Genomic DNA, 19,151 nt, shown 5'->3' with positions numbered 1-19,151 from the left:
TAAGAACACCTTTTCTGTCAATTCAGAGCTTATAGGCCAGTTTACAAAGAACAGATAGTGTAGTTGAGAGTTGTTATAGTGTATTTACTCTGAGCTCTTGCATTTTTTTCCCCTCTCCTTTTAAGAGCCTTATCCACGTTTTAGAGGGAGGAGAAATTTTAGTTTGGAGATTTGAATAGTTTAGTATCCCATCAGCTATATATAGTTTAGTATCCCACCAATTAATATAGTTGCTAAACCATTGTACTTTTCAAATAATGTTGTAGACACTGATTTTCTCAATTCAGAAGTAATTGGCAGCATAATCACTTTTACAAAGAAAATAGTACTAGACTGACAGGTTTTGAGAGAAAATGCAGTGGGATGCTTAGATGCATTTATAAATGAAGTACTAATAATAATGGGGATAAAATGGAATCATTCACATTGCTAACAAGTATTTGAGTCATTCAGTGTGCCTGTTAGCGAGGGGATCTGAAAGGGGGAAAATGATGCAGTTCAGGACTGCAGGAAATGTATTATCTCAGTGGGAAACAAGCTTCAGTGTGTTCTGATTTTCACAGGTGTGTAGTTACTGCTAAGATGTGGCATTGCTGTCACTAAGTAGGGTTGTTACAGAGTTGACAGTTATGGCTTAAATAAACTGGAAACTGCAGAAACATCTTAGCTATTTTTCACTCACTCACACATTTTTATATTGAACACTAGCAAAGCATGTGCTGGGCTTAGGAGCTAACGGTGAGTAAAAAGAAAATTTCATGTCATTAAAGACATCTTTCTTAATGGAGGAGACAAATTTTAATCAATAGTCATGCAAATGTAGAATTTCAGCTGTGACAAGAGCTACAGAATGATTATGAAGCCATGACTTACCCTTCTGTGGATAAATTTCTTTAAGAGAATGATGATTGAAATGAGAGTTCAGGAGATATTGGGAGTTAATTAGGTGAAGAGGTTAAGGAAAGAACATTGATTCTCTGCAGATTGATCAGCCTGTGAGAGTTTGGGATGGGTGGGAATGTGGCTGGAATAAAGACAGGAAGCTTAGTGGGAGATGAGGCTAGAGGAGGAGGTGGGGGTAATGGTCGTGTGTTTGGTTGTTTTTCTAAGAGCCAAAGGGAAGCCTTCACATGGGTTCCTGGGTGAGGAGATAACCTAATTAGAGTTGCTTTTTGATACATACATTTTGGCAGAAATGGAGGATGAATGGAGGGAGATTAGAGGGAATGTGGGTGGGCAAGTTGGGAGGTTTCTGTGGTAGTTTAGCAAAAAGCTGATGATAGCTTTAACTGGTTAGTGAGGGTGGACACTGAAGAAATGTTTAGAAGTTAAAATTGAAGTACTTGGAGACAGAATGAGGAAGAGGCAAACATGCTTTCTTTCAGATCTAATGTGGTTTAGGTTGCTGCATGGAGATCCTTTTGTTCATTGCCCACAGTGACCATCCTTCACCTGAACTCCCAGTGGCATTGATAACCAGAAAGCTATCAGAGATGCTGTAGGATGATAGAGTTTGTATTTAAATTTGGTTTCTGTGTCCTAATGGTAGTTGTATTTGTAATAATCATCTTTGATTATTGATTGTAATCTTTCCTTCAACGTTTTATAGTGCTGTGATAGAACACACCAATCGCGTCATCTTTCTTGAGGACGATGATGTAGCAGCAGTGGTGGATGGCCGTCTTTCTATCCATCGAATTAAACGAACTGCAGGCGATCACCCTGGAAGAGCTGTGCAGACACTGCAGATGGAACTCCAGCAGATCATGAAGGGTGAAAGTTTTTGTTACGTTATAGCTGGGTGTCCTTACTGGAAAGGGTACATTCTACTTCTGTCTTAGTGCAGGAGTCTGGTAACACAGTGCTGAGTGAAATCTTCCCAGTGATTGGTGAAGGGTAATCCCAGGGAAAGGGATAAGTCATTGAAGAAATTATCTGCTAGTTTTACCATAGCTTTGCAAACTAATGGGTTTGTTTTCTAACTTTATTTTTATTTATTTATTTTATTTTATTATTTTTCAAGTACGGTTTTCTGTCTTTTACTCCCATCCCAGCCCACCCCGCCCCGTGCTCCGCACCTCCCTCCCATTTCCACCCCCCTTAGCTGTTGTCCCTGTGTCCTTTATACTTGTTCCTCTAAATCCCTGTCTAACTCTAAAGAGAGATTCATTATTTAAATAGTACTTGATTTTTTTAAAGATACTTTATAAACATAGTTTGTGTTCTGTTCTTTGTTCCTTTCTTATTCTCTCTGTGCTTCAGTTTACCCATATGTAAAATAGGAATAATAAGATGTACCTCATTACAGTGAGAATTAAGAGAGCTAATATATGTAAAGCCCTTAGAAGTGTGCCTGACACCCAGTGAGCTCTATGTAGTGTTTATCGCTCTTATCTATTGCAGTTATTATAATTACGGTTTCATTCTCTTTTCTGGCAGAGTTGTGCTAGGAATAAAACTAACTAACCGTGTAACTACTGTACATCAGATCTGTACCACACACGTCCACAGTACAATGCCGAGAGGTGGCTGCCGTTACTATTTTATACATTAGGCTGTTTCTCCAGAGCCATTTAGTTAGTAAGGATAGAACATTGATTTGAACCTAGTTCTGATTTCAAAACTTGAGTTTGTCCAGCTCCATTGTTTTTCTGTAACTGCATATTTTATGTGATTTTTCCTTTCTACTCATTTTTCTTCACATAGGGTAAAATGTCATATGTGAACATTGTCCTCTATTGCATGACCTTTGTTTCATTTCACGGAGATAGACTTGAAGCATTGTACAAATTTGTTATTCTTTGGCGTGTGAATTTTTGTTTTACTGATATACTTTGTATTCCTTTAGGCAATTTCAGTTCATTTATGCAGAAGGAAATTTTCGAGCAGCCAGAGTCCGTTGTGAACACAATGAGAGGAAGAGTCAACTTTGATGACTATACTGGTAATTACTATGAGTTATTTTATTGGTTCAAAGTCTCCTGTGGGTATTGGCATTGACAGCCTGGAAGTTCATTGACCTCTATAGCCTTATAGAATATACAGTTGCCAGTCATCTTTTAAAAGTCCTTCAGTGTATTATTCCACTGATACGAGGTATACCTAGAACAGTCATATTCTTAGAGACAGAAGGTAGAGCAGGGGTTACCAGGCACTAGGGAGAGAGGAGGAAGGGGGAGTACAAAGTTTCAGTCTGGGGTAATGAAAAAGTTCTGGAGATGGATGGTGGTGATGGTTGCTCAACAGTGTGACTATGCATAATGCCATTGAATTGTACGCTTGAAAATAGCTAAAATGGTAAGTTTTATGTTACTTATTTGTGGGTGAACTCTGGCCAGCAAAGCTCTCCCAGCCACCGTGGATGAGAATAAATTTACCAAGACATGATCTGCTTGGGGAGAAAGGGCTGGCCAATCTCTCAGAGGAGAAAGGCCTAGAGCCTCTTTCTCAATGGGCTTTTATAGAGTTTAGTTTGCATAGATATATATAGCCTACATGTAAGGCTCATCAATCAATGTCAGACAGTAGTGATCAAAGAGAAGAGATAAGATTAACAGATAACATTCGTAGGATCCCAGGGGTCCTTTTGAGTCAGAGTCTGGTAGACAGGGTGATGCCAATGGGCCATAGTACCTGGGAAAAAACTCATTTGTGTTTGGACCCTTAACATTTCAAATCGAAGGCATTCTTAAAGCAGGTTTCACAGGATTTAATGCATTCTTTCTCAGGCCTGACTGTCCCCCAGGAACCACCCATTCTGGCACAGGACTGTACCACCCTCCAGCAAGTTTTCTGGCTTGAGTCAGGCAGGGGAAACAAAACAGCCAAGAGACTAGGAGACTTCTTACAGATAGAATGAAGACTCAGGCTGTGGCAAAGCCAAGGGGTGAGGGTCTTTTGTCCCTCCTCCATAATCCCTTAAATCCTTCCCTGAGGGCCACTTTGAGACTGTGCCCATCTTAGGTTGTTCCTTTCTTGAGGAATCTTATCCATCATTGACTAACCAGCCATCCTCCAGGGGCCGAGCAGGGTGAAGTAAAGGGGGCAGAGGCTGTGCCCCTGCCAGGAGGATAAGTTTTGTCTCCTTAGTGGCTTATGGTTCCAAGGTTCCCTAGCCGCGGGGCTTTTTCGCCTATTGGTGAGATTATAGCTTCTGAAATCAGGCAGGACAGTTCCCAACATTTATGTGTTATCATGATTAAGAAAAAATTGTTGCCAGGAAGCTGAGGAAAGAGGAAATGAAGAGTGACTACTAATGAATTTGGGTTTTTTTGGGGGGGTGATGATGAAAATTAGATAGTGATGATGGCTTCACACCTCTGAATATACTGAAAACCACTGTGTACCTCAGAAGGGTGAATTTTATGGCATATGACATATCTCAATAAAATGGTTATAAAAATATTAAAAACTGGCTAGAAAGTCACCTTGGAAATTACTGTCCATTATGGAGGCATTAGAGTGATTTTCTTGGGGCTAAAAACTGTTAAAAACATTTTATTTTCTTTCAATTCAACAAACCTTTGTTGGGTATCTGCTGTATACCGGGGGCAGTCCTGGCCACTGAGAATTCTAATAATGAGATTGGTCCCCATGCCAGCAGACTTATGTGTATCTTCTTAGCCTGGGTTTCTCTCTTAATTCATAAATGAGTAAAGGTCCGAACTTCCCCAGAAGGTTTTTCCAGGTGTTTGTCTGATGCCTTATAGGAAAATCTGTACTTTCTTGCCTTTTTCAAATAGGCGTGAAAGTGCAGCCCTGCTCTTATTTCTGGAAATTCTCTCCAGGTCTTGTGCTGCAGGACTTTGGCACCTTACTGAGATGAGTTAAAAGTAGTCTGTGGTCATAAGATGTCCATAAGCTGTTTATTGCTAAGTTAGGTTTTTGGAACACTGCTTACTCATCGTGACATGTTTAACAAACAAGCTTTGGACTAAGCTTCTCAGTATTAGGAAATTAGTTTTTGAAAAATGAGAGCCCGCATGCAAAGATCTTTTTTCTGAATTTGTGTGTCATGTGTACAATAGTGTTTCCTTCATATCCAGTCCTGTTAATTGCTAGGGAATGATTTCTATGAATAAAGGCTGTCTTTATGTCTTTTTCTGTTCTGAGCAGTATCAGATTCTTTCTCAGCAGGAGAGATTTGTTAAAGGCTGAATTATGAATTGAACATTTGTGTGCAGAGCACCATGCTAAACATACTAGGGACTATACAGAGTTATCTTTGATATAGTCTTCTCCATGAGATTCTTATAATCCAGAAGAGAGATGAATATATAATTATTTAAAGGAAAGGTAAAATGTGATAAATGGCATTAGAAACAATTCAATGTTGATATATTTAAAGATTAATGTTGAATTTATTTCACTTAGCATAATGCTCTCCAGTTCCATCCATGCTGTTACAGAGGGTAGGAGCTCCCTCTTTCTTTCTGCTGTGTAGAATTTCATTGTGTAAATGTACCACAGTTTTTTGATCCATTCATTTCCTGATGGGCATTTAGGTTGCTTCCAGCACTTGGCTATTGTAAATTGTGCTGCTATGAACATTGGGATACATAGGTTCTTTTGAATTGGAGTTTCAGGGTTCTTAGGATATAATCCTAGCAGTGGAATTGCTGGGTCAAAAGTCAGTTCCATTTTTAGTTTTCTGAGGAAATTCCATACTGTATACTAAGTGAAATAAGCCAGGCAGTAAAAGACAAATACCATATGATCTCACCTATAAGTAGAACCTAATCAACAAAACAAACAAACAATTGAAATATAACCAGAGACACTGAAATTAAGAAGAAACTGACAGTAACCAGAGCGGAGGTGGGAGGGGATAATGGGGGAACAGGGGGGAAGGTTTTTAGGAACTTGTATAAAGGACACATGGACAAAACCAAAGGAGGGTAGGATCAAGTGTGGGAAGTGGGGGTGGCTCCAGTGGGGGAGAGTGTGGGGGAGAAAATGGAGACAGCTATACTTGAACGACAATAAAGAAAAGTTAAAAAAAAATAAAGATTAATGTCGAATTTAGAGAAAGTAGACAGTGAATCTGTTTGTAGGCAGGGGCTTTGGGGCCAGAAAGGGCTTCATGAAGTAGGCAGGTGTCAGCTTAAGAGATTTGGAAAATTGGAATAGGTGAAGATGTGATGGAGCCACTGAAATGGGTTAGAACAGTATTAGCTAAGGGGGTTTAGTGGAAACTCTCAGCTCTTTGTGGAATAATATGTAGCCTCGTTTGTCTACCCTACCTAGTGCTTGAAAAGGAGTAAAGAACAGTAAGTCAGTCTGGGAAAGAAAGTGAAAGGGGCTGCAAAGGAGGGCCCGGGATGCATTCTAACTTGGTGTGGGGGTATGTGTGGGGGGTACCTCCTTTCATAGAAATTGAAGAGCTTTTAGGAGACTAAGGAGAGACGTAGGAGCCTGGGGTGAACATAGTTTTTCTGAAGTAAACTGGGTACCAGTCTTGAGTGTGCGCTGGGGGAGCAAGTGGCTGAGATGCAGTTGCCAGTTAGGATCTTATCCTGCCTGGGGTGAAGTGATGGGGAAGGACAAGGGGAGGCAAGTGGGGGCCAGGAGAGAGACAGGAGCAGTCAAAACCAGGACCTGCATCTGCCCGTGTGGGGAGAGGGCGTTGTTTAAGATGGTTGAGCCGGAAGAAATGGGAGAGTTTTTATAGTCTTTATGGGAGTAAGATCAAGAAAAAGATTTGTTTCATAAGGGAAGAGAACGAGACAAACTGTGAGAAGTCATGATTTTAAAATCATTTGTATCAGTAGCATATTTCTCATAAAATTTCTATGATGTAAACAGGACAGCTGTTTTTTTCCCCATTGTTGTTGTTAAGATAAGGAAATAGAGTCTCTGTCAATTTGACCTTGCCAAAGGTCATATCACCAGTCCTTTATGGAACCAGACCAGCCTCCTGGGTTCACTAGTGTTCCCCAGTGTGCTCCAGCCCCGCCCCGTCCCCCAGGCATTCTAGCTGCTTCCAGTAGTTGGGGCCTACCTTCCCGCACTTAGACCTCTCTCCAGAGCATCATCCATTCTGACCTTTGGCAACTCCTTCAGAACTACTTGAAACATTCCTCAGGCCCAGGGAATTTGGGGAAACACTTATGACGACTTGATCTCACCACTTTACCTCTCTGTCATTCTTGATCATCATCTGATACACAAGACTCTGACAGTCTGCCTGCTTTTACAGTGTGTCATCTTCAAACTGATTTGCCTTTGCACAACCCTGACCCAACTTCTTACTGTTGTTTCCTTTCTCCCCAAACCTTTTAAATACATTCTGAGGTCTGCGGAAGAACACTAGGCGGATGTTCATGAACAGGCTTGGTTCGGTGCCAGCCAGAAGGCCAGTCTGGCTGGTGTAGCCTGGGTAAGAGGGCAGGTGCTGGGAGATTAGGTGAGAGTTAAGCAGGAGATGGGCATTTGGAGGCTTGAAACCACCGTAACGGGTTTGGATCGTGTTGTAAGTTATTTGGGCAGCTAGGGAAGTTTTTTGTTGTTGTTTTATATTACTTTACTAATATTTTAAAATTAAGAAATGCATATAAAAGGAAGAACATAAAATTACTCAAAAGTATAAAAAGCAAAAACATATACCCTGGTAGAAAAAAGGGTGGGGAGATGAAGAGCAAGGACGAAATAGGCAGACTGATGGCGGGTCGGATGCAGGAGGATGCCGCCCGGGTGTGCGCATCTGGCCGCTGCACAGTGCATTAGACAGTCACTTGGTGGGTGCTCAATAAATAGTAATTCAATGACTGAATGAATTTTGAATGACATTTTCTCACAGGTAGAAAACTAGCCTGTGTAGAAGGGTTCATAGACAAGGTACTCTTAGAAGAAAACGCACATAGCTATAGAGACAGAATAAGGAGGAGGACAGACTCGGCAGGAGGGTTTGCAGATCAGATTTATGTTTTTTTAAAATTTTTATTTTATTGATTATGCCATTACAGTTGTTCTATTCCCCCCCTTCATTCTCCTCCACCCTGCACCCCCCACCCCCACCATTCCCCCCTTTAGTTTATGACCATGTGTCTCCAGTTCTTTAGATTCTATATTTCCCATACTATTCTTGCCCCCCCCATCTATTTTCTACCTACCATCTATGCTACTTATTTTCTGTACCTTCTCCCCCTTCTCCTCCCACTCCCCTGTTGCTAACCCTCCATGATTTTTAAAGAATCACTGTAAAACTGCTGTCAAACTCATTTTCACGGGGGTCCACATCAGCCTCACCGTTGCCTTCAAAGGGCTGAATGTAATTTCAACTCCTTAACAGTTAAGGAGAAGTGACATTTATATAGTCCTAAAATTATTTTGGCTCTTCGAAGGCAACCTTGAGGTTGATGTGGCCCCCAGTGAAAATGAGTTTGACACCCCTGCTCTAAAAGATCACTTTGGCTGTGTGTGGAGAACAGGCTGTAGGGGTGGGAAACAGAATAGAGAACAGCTGGAATGTGTTATCCAGAGGAGCGATGTTGGACTGGGGTGGTGGTATGAGAGGTGCTGTTGGAAGGTGGAGCTCCCAGGACTTGCTTGGGGAGTGGATGTGGAGCAAGGTTAGGAGCAACAAGGGTGGCTCTCATGTTGGATGAACGAGATAGGAGACACGGAGAGTAGGGTGGGTTTACGTTATGTTCAGAGCACTGTTTTGGGCACCATAGGGCAAATAAACATAATGAAGACAATTTTTTCCTAGGCTTATTGAGATATAATTAGATAAAATAAAATTGACTGTTCTTAATGTATAATCAGTGATATTCAGCAAACTTCCACAATATGGTCTTCATGCCCTAATGCCTTTTGTAGTCAGTCCCTTCCCACCTGGAGACATCAGCATCCACTGGTGGTTGTCTGTGTCCCTGTAGTTTTGCCTGTAAGATAACTTTTATTTTAAAGAAAGGAATGTAAAAGTGACCAAACAAGTTAAAGAATGGTAAATACTGTAATTGTATGGGCATGTGGAAGGGGGTGAGTAAGGTTAGATACAAGTCTGGGGGCACAGGTTAAGTTGTATTGTATTTATTTTTCTACACTATAGAGAACTAAGAAAAAAAGCAAATGAACAAACTATAGATAACTGTGTTCCTAAGAGGAATATGAATTCTTTAAAATTCTGTTGCTTCTCAGATTGGTAGTGGATACTTATAAAAAGTGATTGCTTATTTCATGTGGGTCTTTCCTAAATAATTATATACATGAACTTTGATTTCAGTGAATTTGGGAGGTTTGAAGGATCACATTAAAGAGATCCAGCGCTGCCGGCGTCTGATTCTCATTGCTTGTGGAACAAGTTACCATGCTGGTGTAGCAGTAAGTGGCTTCTTCAGATCTTAATTGTGTTATGTTGAGTATTTGACAATATCTACAGATAAGTAGTACCTCCAGTAGCATACCAGGTAAAACTATCTTTTGTTAAAACATCATGTTATCTTTTCATGTTGCATGACAAAAATTAAGAAGGTAAAGGGGAGAAACTTTAATAGATGCTTAGAATTATTTATTAATGGAAGATCTGCTTTAGGAGCTTCTAGCCAAGATGGATGCATAGGTAGATATGCTTTGCTTCCTTGCACAACCAAAAGAATGATAACAACCAATTTAAAAACAAAAATCAACCAGAACTGCCAGAAAATCAAACTGTATGGAAGTCCAACAACTAAAGAGTTAAAGAAGAAACATTCATCCAGACTGGTAGGAGGGGTGGAGATGGGCAGCGAGGCGGAGAGGCTGCATGGCAAGGTGGCGGCTGGCAGACCAGGAGGGTGAGGTGGCAGTGGGTGGACAGGGTAGTCCCACATTTGCATGCAGATAAACCAGGAGGAACAACTGGGAAGTGTGATAGATTGCATAACCCAGGGTTCCAGAGTGAGAAAACCTCAAAGACCTCTGGCTGTAAAAATCTGTGGCAGTTGTGGTGGCAGGAAAAACTCCCAGTTTCACAGGAGAGGCTATTAGAGGGGCCTACAGGATCCTAGAATGTACACAAAACTACCCACCTGGGAATCAGCACGATAAAGGTGCAACTCACTTGCGGGTAGTAGGAAAAGTGACAGACAGTGGTGTGAGTGCCAAGCAAGCAGAATTAATCCCTCTCTGACCTCTCCCACACATACAGTGCCACAACACAGCCACTAGGGTTGCCCCACCTGGCAAATACCTATGGCTCCACCACTTATATCAGGTGTGTCAAGACAAAGAAATATGGCCCAAATGAAAAAACAGATCAAAATTCCAGAAAAAGAACTAAGCAATGAGGATTAGCCAACCAATCAGATGCAGAGTTCAAAACACTGGTAATCAGGATGCTCACAGAAATGGTTGAGTATGGTTGTAAAACAAAGGAAGAAGTGAAGGCTATACAAAGTGAAATAAAGTAAAATCTATAGGGAACCAACAGTGAAGGGAAGGAAACTGCTACTCAAATCAATGATTTGGAACAGAAGGAAGAAAGAAACATTCAGTCAGAACAGAATGAAGAAACAAGAATTCAAAAAAAAAAAAAAAAAAAGAGGCTTAGGGGAATCTCCAGGGCAACTTTAAACGTCCTAACATCTGAATCATAGGAATGCCAGAAGGAGAAGAGGAAGAGTAAGAAATTGAAAACTTATTTGACAAAATAAAGAAGAACTTCCCCAATCTGGCAAAAGGAACAAATAGACATGCAAGTCCAGGAAGCTCAGAGTCCCAAAGAACGTGGACCCAATTAGTCTCTTATGATGAAATATGTCATTCTATCTATTTCTAAAGAGTTCCCTTCACTGAAAGAACAAGCCATTCATTAGCATAGATATATCTTGAGATTACTCTTTGAGGTATATTATTTTTAAATATCTGGTAAGTTGCCAGATTTGTATCTTTCTCTTTTAATTTTGAAGGATATAATTCCAGTGTAACATTTATATTGTAAACTGGGGCAGGAAAGTTTGATTTATGTCTGAGGGATAATATTTAGCACCTTAGTGTCAGTAATTTATTTATGTAAAATTCATAAATGTATCAGTGGAAAGGGTTAGTTAAAAATAGGAATATTTTTATTGAAAATTTTCTATTACATGATTTATAACATTTTTTAAAAAATGCCAGACCAAAGCGATAGATAAAACAAAATGGTTCAGTTGACATTTGTGGCCAGAAAGTCAGAGGGATATGAACAAGGAAAACTTGACAGTTCTTCATTGCTCTGTAGGTGGGATAATGCAGAGATGCGGCAAAAGATAAGTGGGTCACTTGCCTAGAGAAGCAGGTGGTCTATACAGTTATTATTAAACAGCTAAATGTATGCAACTGAAAGGCCTAAAGTTTTTGCTGCCTGAAAGTTTATTTTTCTGGTTTTTCTTTTTTTTTTTTTTTAGTTTTCTGACATTTAGACTAAAAGGAATTTAACTCAAATAGAAATTTAGTAAAATGAATGTTAAGGCGGTCTTTGACCAGAAGCATATTGCCTCCTACTTTACCTTCCATACTATAACATTTGGAAGTAGTGAGCTTTTTAAAACAAATTTTCTAAAGTGTATTGACTTTTTTCAGAATGGTATTATTTACAAATACATAGTATTTTTGAAGTGTTTAATTTTACACTGAGTGTTTATATATCTGTCATCTTATTTGAAATCTCTCAGTGACTTGGTATTATATGAATTGTCACTTTAAAGATTAGGAATTGGGTTCTGGCCAGTATGGCTCAGTTGGGTGGAGCCTTGTCCTGTGGACTGAAAGGTCACTGGGTTTGATTCTAGGTCAGGGCAGCACCAGAAGGCAACCAATCAGTGTGTGTTTCTTCTCGCTCTTTCTCTCTCCTGCCCCCTCTCCAGTCCCTCTCCCAGTTGAACCAGAATTTTAACAGTGCTTATCTTCTGGGTGGCAGAATTTTTATTTTTATTTTTTATGCTTAATCTTATTGTTTATATTTCTAATATTGCACATGTTTCATTTCATTTTTATAATCAGAAAAAGTGAAAACTATATGTTGAGTCTAAAGAAGGCCCATGAAAAAGAATATGTGAAGTAAAGTTGTTTGATTGACCAAGTAATTTTTCTTTACAGACACGTCAAGTTCTTGAAGAGCTGACTGAGTTGCCTGTTATGGTGGAGCTAGCTAGTGATTTCCTGGATAGAAACACACCAGTTTTTCGAGACGACGTTTGCTTTTTTATTAGCCAGTCAGGTATGCTAATTTTAAACACTCGAAGAAAAGGGAAGTCATTCTTTCTAATAATTATCTTGGCAAAAATTGATATTTAAAGGTAAAATGGTATTGCAGATGACTTGACAAATAGAGATTTATTTTGATATTACGTAATTCTTAGTGAATTAGTAAAATTAACACATTTTATACCCAAAGAACTGAATTTTCAAAGACAAGGAAAGAAGATCCTAAAAAGTAGGATCCTATTATTAAAGTTTTGCTAATTTTTCTTAAGTGCATGATTTTGTTGAAAGTGTAGTTAGTTTTTCATTTTTACATCTAAGAAACAGCATATATTAACTGCTGTGTGTGTTCCTATTGTCTGTCTTTATCTACAGGTGAGACAGCAGACACCCTGATGGCCCTTCGCTACTGTAAGGAGAGAGGAGCGTTGACCGTGGGCATCACAAACACCGTTGGCAGCTCCATATCAAGGGAGACAGACTGTGGGGTCCACATTAATGCCGGGCCCGAGATTGGCGTGGCCAGCACAAAGGTAAATTTTTGACTTAGTTCTTTTTTTTTTAAGCAGTCCAACTATTTTTATTGTCACATAATTGTTTATATGGCATGACATAATTTCTTCAAAATACTTTTGTCAACTTTTCTTGACTGTTGACAATGTTGCTGTCCCATGGGGCAGTGTCATTCCACCTGACGTTCAGTACCATAGCCATTACAGAAATGCAAATTAAAGGCACAAAATATCAGCACTACCTATTTTAATGCCTAAAATACAAAACGGTGGTAACATTAAATGCTGGCAAGCAGGAGGGAAAACTAGAATACTCATACACCGCTGGTAGCAATGTAAAAAGGTCGGGCCAAATTAGAAAAGTGTGTGGGATTTCTCACAAAATTAAACATAAACTTACAATACAACATAGCAATTGCACTATTGGGCATTTTACCCCCAAGAAATAAAGATTTATTTGACTTAGTTCTTATGTGATTATTTAATCATAGTGTTGATGAAGCAGACTAATCTGTATCTTGTATTTCACTTGTCAGCACTTCCAGAACTCACAGTTTACTAATTATTGTAAATCTTAAGGGTCATCAATAGATAAAACATTTGGCGTCCCTTCCCTCACCCTCATTTTACAAATGTAAAAGGCCAAATATATATTAACATAAGTCCGTTTTGAAAAGGTCCCCGCTGGCTGTCCCCATTTATCACTTATATTCCTCCTGCTAGGTACAGTGGCAAGTATAATGTTTCCTTCTTTTATTATGTGTACTAGGGAATTAGAGAAATGACAAATTAGAAACATTCAGTTTAATTCTAATAATTTTTGACATTTTTATTTACATATTTGTAGTTTCTAATAAATATGCCAAATTGCACATACTAGCTTTGAAAGTTTGTAAAGAGGAGTACACCTTTGGTATAGAATTTGGCAATTAGAAAAATAAAAATGAATATTGTGAAAGCACCTTTATTTTTTAATGCCTAGTAAGACTACTTTGCTCTTTGAAATTGGAATATGCATAAATATAGTAATAAATATAGGAATCTTAGAAAATGAATAAATACAAAGATATTCTCTCTCCACAAATATATTATTCTTTATAATTAAAAAGTTTCAGTTGTCTGTTTTTCTACTTCAGTTCAATATTTCTTGCTGATTGTCTGATAAAATACTTAGGTATTTGTGGATTTGATTCTAATCAAAGGCATGTGGAAGATGATCTTAACATGTACATAACCATATTTAAATATTTCTCTTTTAAAGAACCTCATGGAGAATTTTTTGTGGAAAATTTGTGATTCTTATGTAAAAACTGATGAAGTTTTGTTTCTTGGTTACTTTGATACTGCCAACACTATAATTTACAGAAAGCTGAAATCTGGATTTTCTTCATGTGGTGATTAAGACATGTAGGATGTTTGTGTTTGGGTTTCCAGTCTGTGCCTGAATAAATAACCAACTGCCCTAAAAGGAGATTTTTGAAATAGTGTCCAAAAGGACAGCTTTGATTGGGAATTGGAATCTCAGGGCCCCTTTATTCACAACACACTGTCAAACAAGGGCTTCAGCATGGTATATGTACATACATCAACTGAATGGATGCTGTTGACTGACTTTTTATGAAATCTTTCTTGAACTGTGAGTTGCCATGGAAAATACAGCTTTTTGGATTTCTAATTCTGTGATTTATGAAAACTTTAATTTTGCTCAACATTTTATTATGATAATCAGGCACACAGCAGAGTTAAAAGAATTTTACATTAACATCCAAATATATCTGTCACCTAGATTTTACTGTTAACCATTTTTTTGTAGCTTTTTTGAGGTATAGTTTTCATACTGTAAGTAACACTTACCAATTTTTAAGTGTATATATAGTTTTAGTAAATTTGGCCAACTATCATCACAATCCAGGACTTGAAAAAGTTTCTTTGTTCCCATTATAGTCAATCCTCACTTCTGCCCCTCAGCCTCAGGCAACTACTATTGCCTTTTGTTTTCTAGAATGTTATTATAAAGGGAATTGTATAATACATTTTTTTTGTATCTGGCTTCTTCAACTTAACATGAGGTTTTTGAGATTTATTAATGTTGCTATTTGTATCAGTGGTTCTTTTTTTTGTAAGTCTTTTTTTTTTAAGACTTTTAATTTTGAAATCACTAGCTTTATAGGATGTTGTAAAAATAGTACATAGGCCCTGGCTGGCGTAGCTGAGTGGATTGAGCGTAGGCCTGCAAACCAAAGGATCGTGGTTCGATTCCCAGTCAGGGCACATGCCTGGGTTGCAGGCCAGTTCCCAGCAGGGGACACATGAGAGGCAACCATACATTGATATTTCTCTCCCTCTCTCCTTCTCTTCCCCTCTAAAGGAAAATAAATAAAATCTTTAAAAAAATAAAAATAGTACAGAGAAGTTCATGTACTCTTCACCCCGTTTTCCCCAGTGGCTACATCTTGCAGAAGAAAATCAGTATCTTTTACAGAAGTACATTTTTTATAACAAAAAATATTTTACTAAAACATCAGATTTATGGAAGTTTCCAGACAAGCTATACAAAATAGTCACAAGCTTTTTCTTGAAGGGAGGATTCTGCATTTGACAGCAAAGTCACAATGGTGTTAATGAGGACCACAATATTTATTTAATGTTTCTATTTTGGTTCAAACAAGCTTGTCCATCTACAGTGTCTAAATAAAGTTAGACTCAGCCAGAGAGCATATGCCAAAGAACTGATTAGCTGCTTTTAATGCAATTAAAAATTAACATAAAAAGGGGGAAAGGAGCCCATAAAATTAAAACTACCTCCCCCCTCAAAAAATAAAATAAACACCCACACCCCGTAGCTAACCCTGACAACTACCTTCATTCACAGTGCTTTGTACTTAAATCTTGATGGGAGAAAGGAATAAAGCAGAGAGGGACCACTGCTTTTCAATGTTTCACAACAATCCAGATGGTAGTCTCTGCTGATGCTTTATAACAGTGAATCGGGACAAGACATAGATTTGCTAATGTGCATGTAATCACCAAAGGACTGAAGGTGTTGGGCTTTTATTCTGTATCGTTTCTGAGACTGTGTCCACTAAATGCAAACAAAAAGGGAGGAAGTCTCGGCAGAACAGGAGAAATCATGCCCACTTGGTGATCAGATCGACTTAAATATTATTCATGGCATATAGCCTAGTCCGTGCTCTAGCTGTTTCTGTAGCTTGGGCTTCATTGGTCTTCCACTGCTCTGCTACATCATTTGCTGATGTATCATCTGGATTGGGAGCTCTTAACAAAGCCTTGATCGATAGCAGAGCTGTGCGGATCTACAGTGCTGGGCACCTCTTATCTTTCAAAATATGTAAACATATTTTTCCCAAGTTGTCTACATTAGGATGGTAAATTTTGGTCGTGAAACGTACTTTAGGTTCTGCCTTTGGGTATTCTTATGGAAGAAATAGTTCAAGTTTAAAAGTCCCTTCCTCAAAGGGGGAATCCTTTGAAGGGGCCAGCAATGACCATGTGAAAATAACGGGTGTTGCTCTCATCTGGTTCTGCTTAAATTCTGGGAACTGGCTCTGCCAGCAAACGCTGTTTCCTTGATAATCTTGTGGGCCCGCCCGGCCATCTCATCAAATCCCAGGTTCTGCCTCCAGTCTAGTCCTTTTACATAAGTATATATTTTAATGTCTTTAAACAATGATTCTCTTAAAAATTTTAGTAAGGATGCTGATTTAGTCTTTAATTTTTCTTGGATTCTAAAGTAATTTTGTTTTTTTCAGCAGCCTTAGAGAATCGTGAAAAGTTTTGGGATGTTTAGTCATAGACCATTTCTGAATGACAAATATAAGTTATGTTAATGGGAGATCAAAAAAGTTCATGATTGATCCCGATCTCTGGGCCCCTTGTTGGAGCTAGTGCAAGAATTGTATAATCTTGACTGCTAATTCCCAGCATTGCCTGAAAAACTGTCATGGTTAGAGAGATCCTACTAACTTTCTCATAATACCAAACCATAGACAATTTGATAGATCTGAAGGAACTGGTGGGTGTAAATGTGCAGGTTCAGCAATTTTTGTGTGTTGTTGCAGGTGTTTAGAATTACACCACAGTACTGACTTTTGATTTTTTAAAAATAAATGAATATAAGTAAAACCAAGTTTAAAGTTCAGAGTCAACATTTTCCTGGTAAATTCTTTCAAACCTCAGTAAATTCAAAATGTGAGGTATGAATTATTTTTCTCATAATTGGTTTCCTGTTATTTATTGATGAAGTGAAAAGCATGAAATTAAGCTGTGTTAAGAATACAATGGAAAAACGTGTGCATTAAAGTTACTCTATGAAGTTGCAAGTCCAAACAATGAAACGTTACTCTGTAGAATAACAGTTTCAGTTCTGGCCGAGAGAAACTGGAATACTCATTGTCTGATCAGTTTGGATTGGAAACAGGAGTCTGAGATACTGGTTTCTCTCTGAGTCCTGATAGTATATTTTGTGATTAATTGGTTTATTGAAAAGTAAACTTTAGTAGGAAGAGGTAGACTGGGAGGGACTGGAATTTAGAATACAGATGTGCTGATTAGATTGGAGCAGGGGGCTGCAAATGCACTTCAGTGTTCTGGGAAACACTGAGGAGCACAGGGACAGGGAGCTGTCTGTGCAGGAATGTCTGGGAAACACTGAGGAGCACAGGGACAGGGAGCTGTCTGTGCAGGAATGTCTGGGAAACACCGAGGAGCACAGGGACAGGGAGCTGTCTGTGCAGGAATGTCTGGGAAACACCGAGGAGCACAGGGACAGGGAGCTGTCTGTGCAGGAATGTCTGGGAAACACTGAGGAGCACGGGGACAGGGAGCTGTCTGTGCAGGAGTGTCTGGGAAACACTGAGGAGCACAGGGACAGGTAGCTGTCTGTGCGGAATGTCTGAGACAGCTGACAGCACGGGGACAGGGAGCTTGTGCAGTAATGTCTGGGAAACACTGAGGAGCACAGGGACAGGTAGCTGTCTGTGCAGGAGTGTCTGGGAAACACTGAGGAGCACAGGGACAGGTAGCTGTCTGTGCAGGAGTGTCTGGGAAACACCGAGGAGCACAGGGACAGGGAGCTGTCTGTGCAGGAGTGTCTGGGAAACACTGAGGAGCACGGGGACAGGGAGCTGTCTGTGCAGGAATGTCTGGGAAACACTGAGGAGCATGGGGACAGGGAGCTGTCTGTGCAGGAATGTCTGGGAAACACTGAGGAGCACGGGGACAGGGAGCTGTCTGTGCAGGAATGTCTGGGAAACACTGAGGAGCACGGGGACAGGGAGCTGTCTGTGCAGGAATGTCTGGGAAACACTGAGGAGCACGGGGACAGGTAGCTGTCTGTGCAGTAATGTCTGGGAAACACTGAGGAGCACAGGGACAGGTAGCTGTCTGTGCAGGAATGTCTGGGAAACACTGCGGAGCACGGGGACAGGTAGCTGTCTGTGCAGGAATGTCTGGGAAACACTGCGGAGCATAGGGACAGGTAGCTGTCTGTGCAGGAATGTCTGGGAAACACCGCGGAGCACAGGGACAGGGAGCTGTCTGTGCAGGAATGTCTGGGAAACACTGCGGAGCACAGGGACAGGGAGCTAGCTGTCTGCGGGAATGTCTGAGCAGCTGACAGCTACAAGGTGCAGTAAGAGGAGATAGGAAATCCCATTTAAGTAGTGAGAAGGTAATGAGCATTAGCAGACTATAATTTTATTATACAGGAGGCTTATTTTCCACATTACAGCAGGAAAATGTTCACTAATGAAGTGATTCCTTATCCAGAGAAGAGTAACAGAAAGTCAGCCATAATGCATACATAGACACTCACACAAACAAAAAAAAACAAAATAAATTTCCTAAAGTTACATATAGCATTGTAACTGACCATACCACTGTAACCCTAGTGATTTAATAATAAATGTCTGAGTAAAATCCTCAAATCCGTGAAACATAAAAACGTTCCTCTAAGTAACTATTGAATTGGAAAAATACCAGAACTACTATTAAAAAAAGGTTTAGAAAAAATAATGACAATGAATAGTATGGGTAACAATTTAGAGTATGTGGCCAAATTAATGATTTGAGGCAAATTCATACATAGCATTAAATGCTTTATCTTAAACAGATGAAGTATGTATGTAACTCAAAAGTTAGAAACAGGAACTCAGTAAAGCAAAGGAATCAAATAGGGAAAAAGGGATGAAGTGCAGAACAGAAAGCTTCGGGACCTTTATCTCAAGGGCCTGGGCTGTCTTCCGGAGCCTTCCTAGGATTTTATCTGTATTACTGTGAAGTAAAAAAAAAAATGTGGCCTTAGAATCTTTCTCAACATGATGTTTCACTGTGACTACAGATGAGTTAGGATTGGCTTTCTGTAAAACATATTTGCTATCCCAGTTCTAGAAGTTCTATTCAGTTTAATAAAAAAAAAAAGATAAGTAAAACAGTGGGAAAGGAGGAAAGAAAATTCTC

At 39.4% G+C, this 19,151-nt stretch overlaps 1 protein-coding gene and 1 pseudogene across 2 annotated transcripts in view; one reads left to right on the top strand and one right to left on the bottom strand.

Annotated features, from left to right (window-relative positions):
* Positions 1-19,151, top strand: part of GFPT1 (glutamine--fructose-6-phosphate transaminase 1) — a 57,856-nt gene that overhangs the window by 27,280 nt on the left and 11,425 nt on the right. For both annotated transcript variants that reach the window (XM_053663373.1, XM_053663372.1), the window contains 5 exons: positions 1,610-1,773; positions 2,849-2,944; positions 9,227-9,324; positions 12,058-12,178; positions 12,538-12,695. In XM_053663373.1, coding sequence (XP_053519348.1) covers positions 1,610-1,773; positions 2,849-2,944; positions 9,227-9,324; positions 12,058-12,178; positions 12,538-12,695 — 637 coding nt within the window. The remainder of the gene's footprint in view (positions 1-1,609; positions 1,774-2,848; positions 2,945-9,226; positions 9,325-12,057; positions 12,179-12,537; positions 12,696-19,151) is intronic.
* Positions 15,830-16,295, bottom strand: LOC119035788 (ubiquitin-conjugating enzyme E2 N-like; annotated as a pseudogene).

This window comes from Artibeus jamaicensis, unplaced genomic scaffold (assembly GCF_021234435.1).
Source record: "Artibeus jamaicensis isolate MK-2021 breed Jamaican fruit bat unplaced genomic scaffold, CSHL_Jam_final contig_3174, whole genome shotgun sequence".
NCBI classification, from domain to species: Eukaryota; Metazoa; Chordata; class Mammalia; order Chiroptera; family Phyllostomidae; genus Artibeus; species Artibeus jamaicensis.
This window is presented reverse-complemented; position numbering and strand designations above follow the sequence as displayed.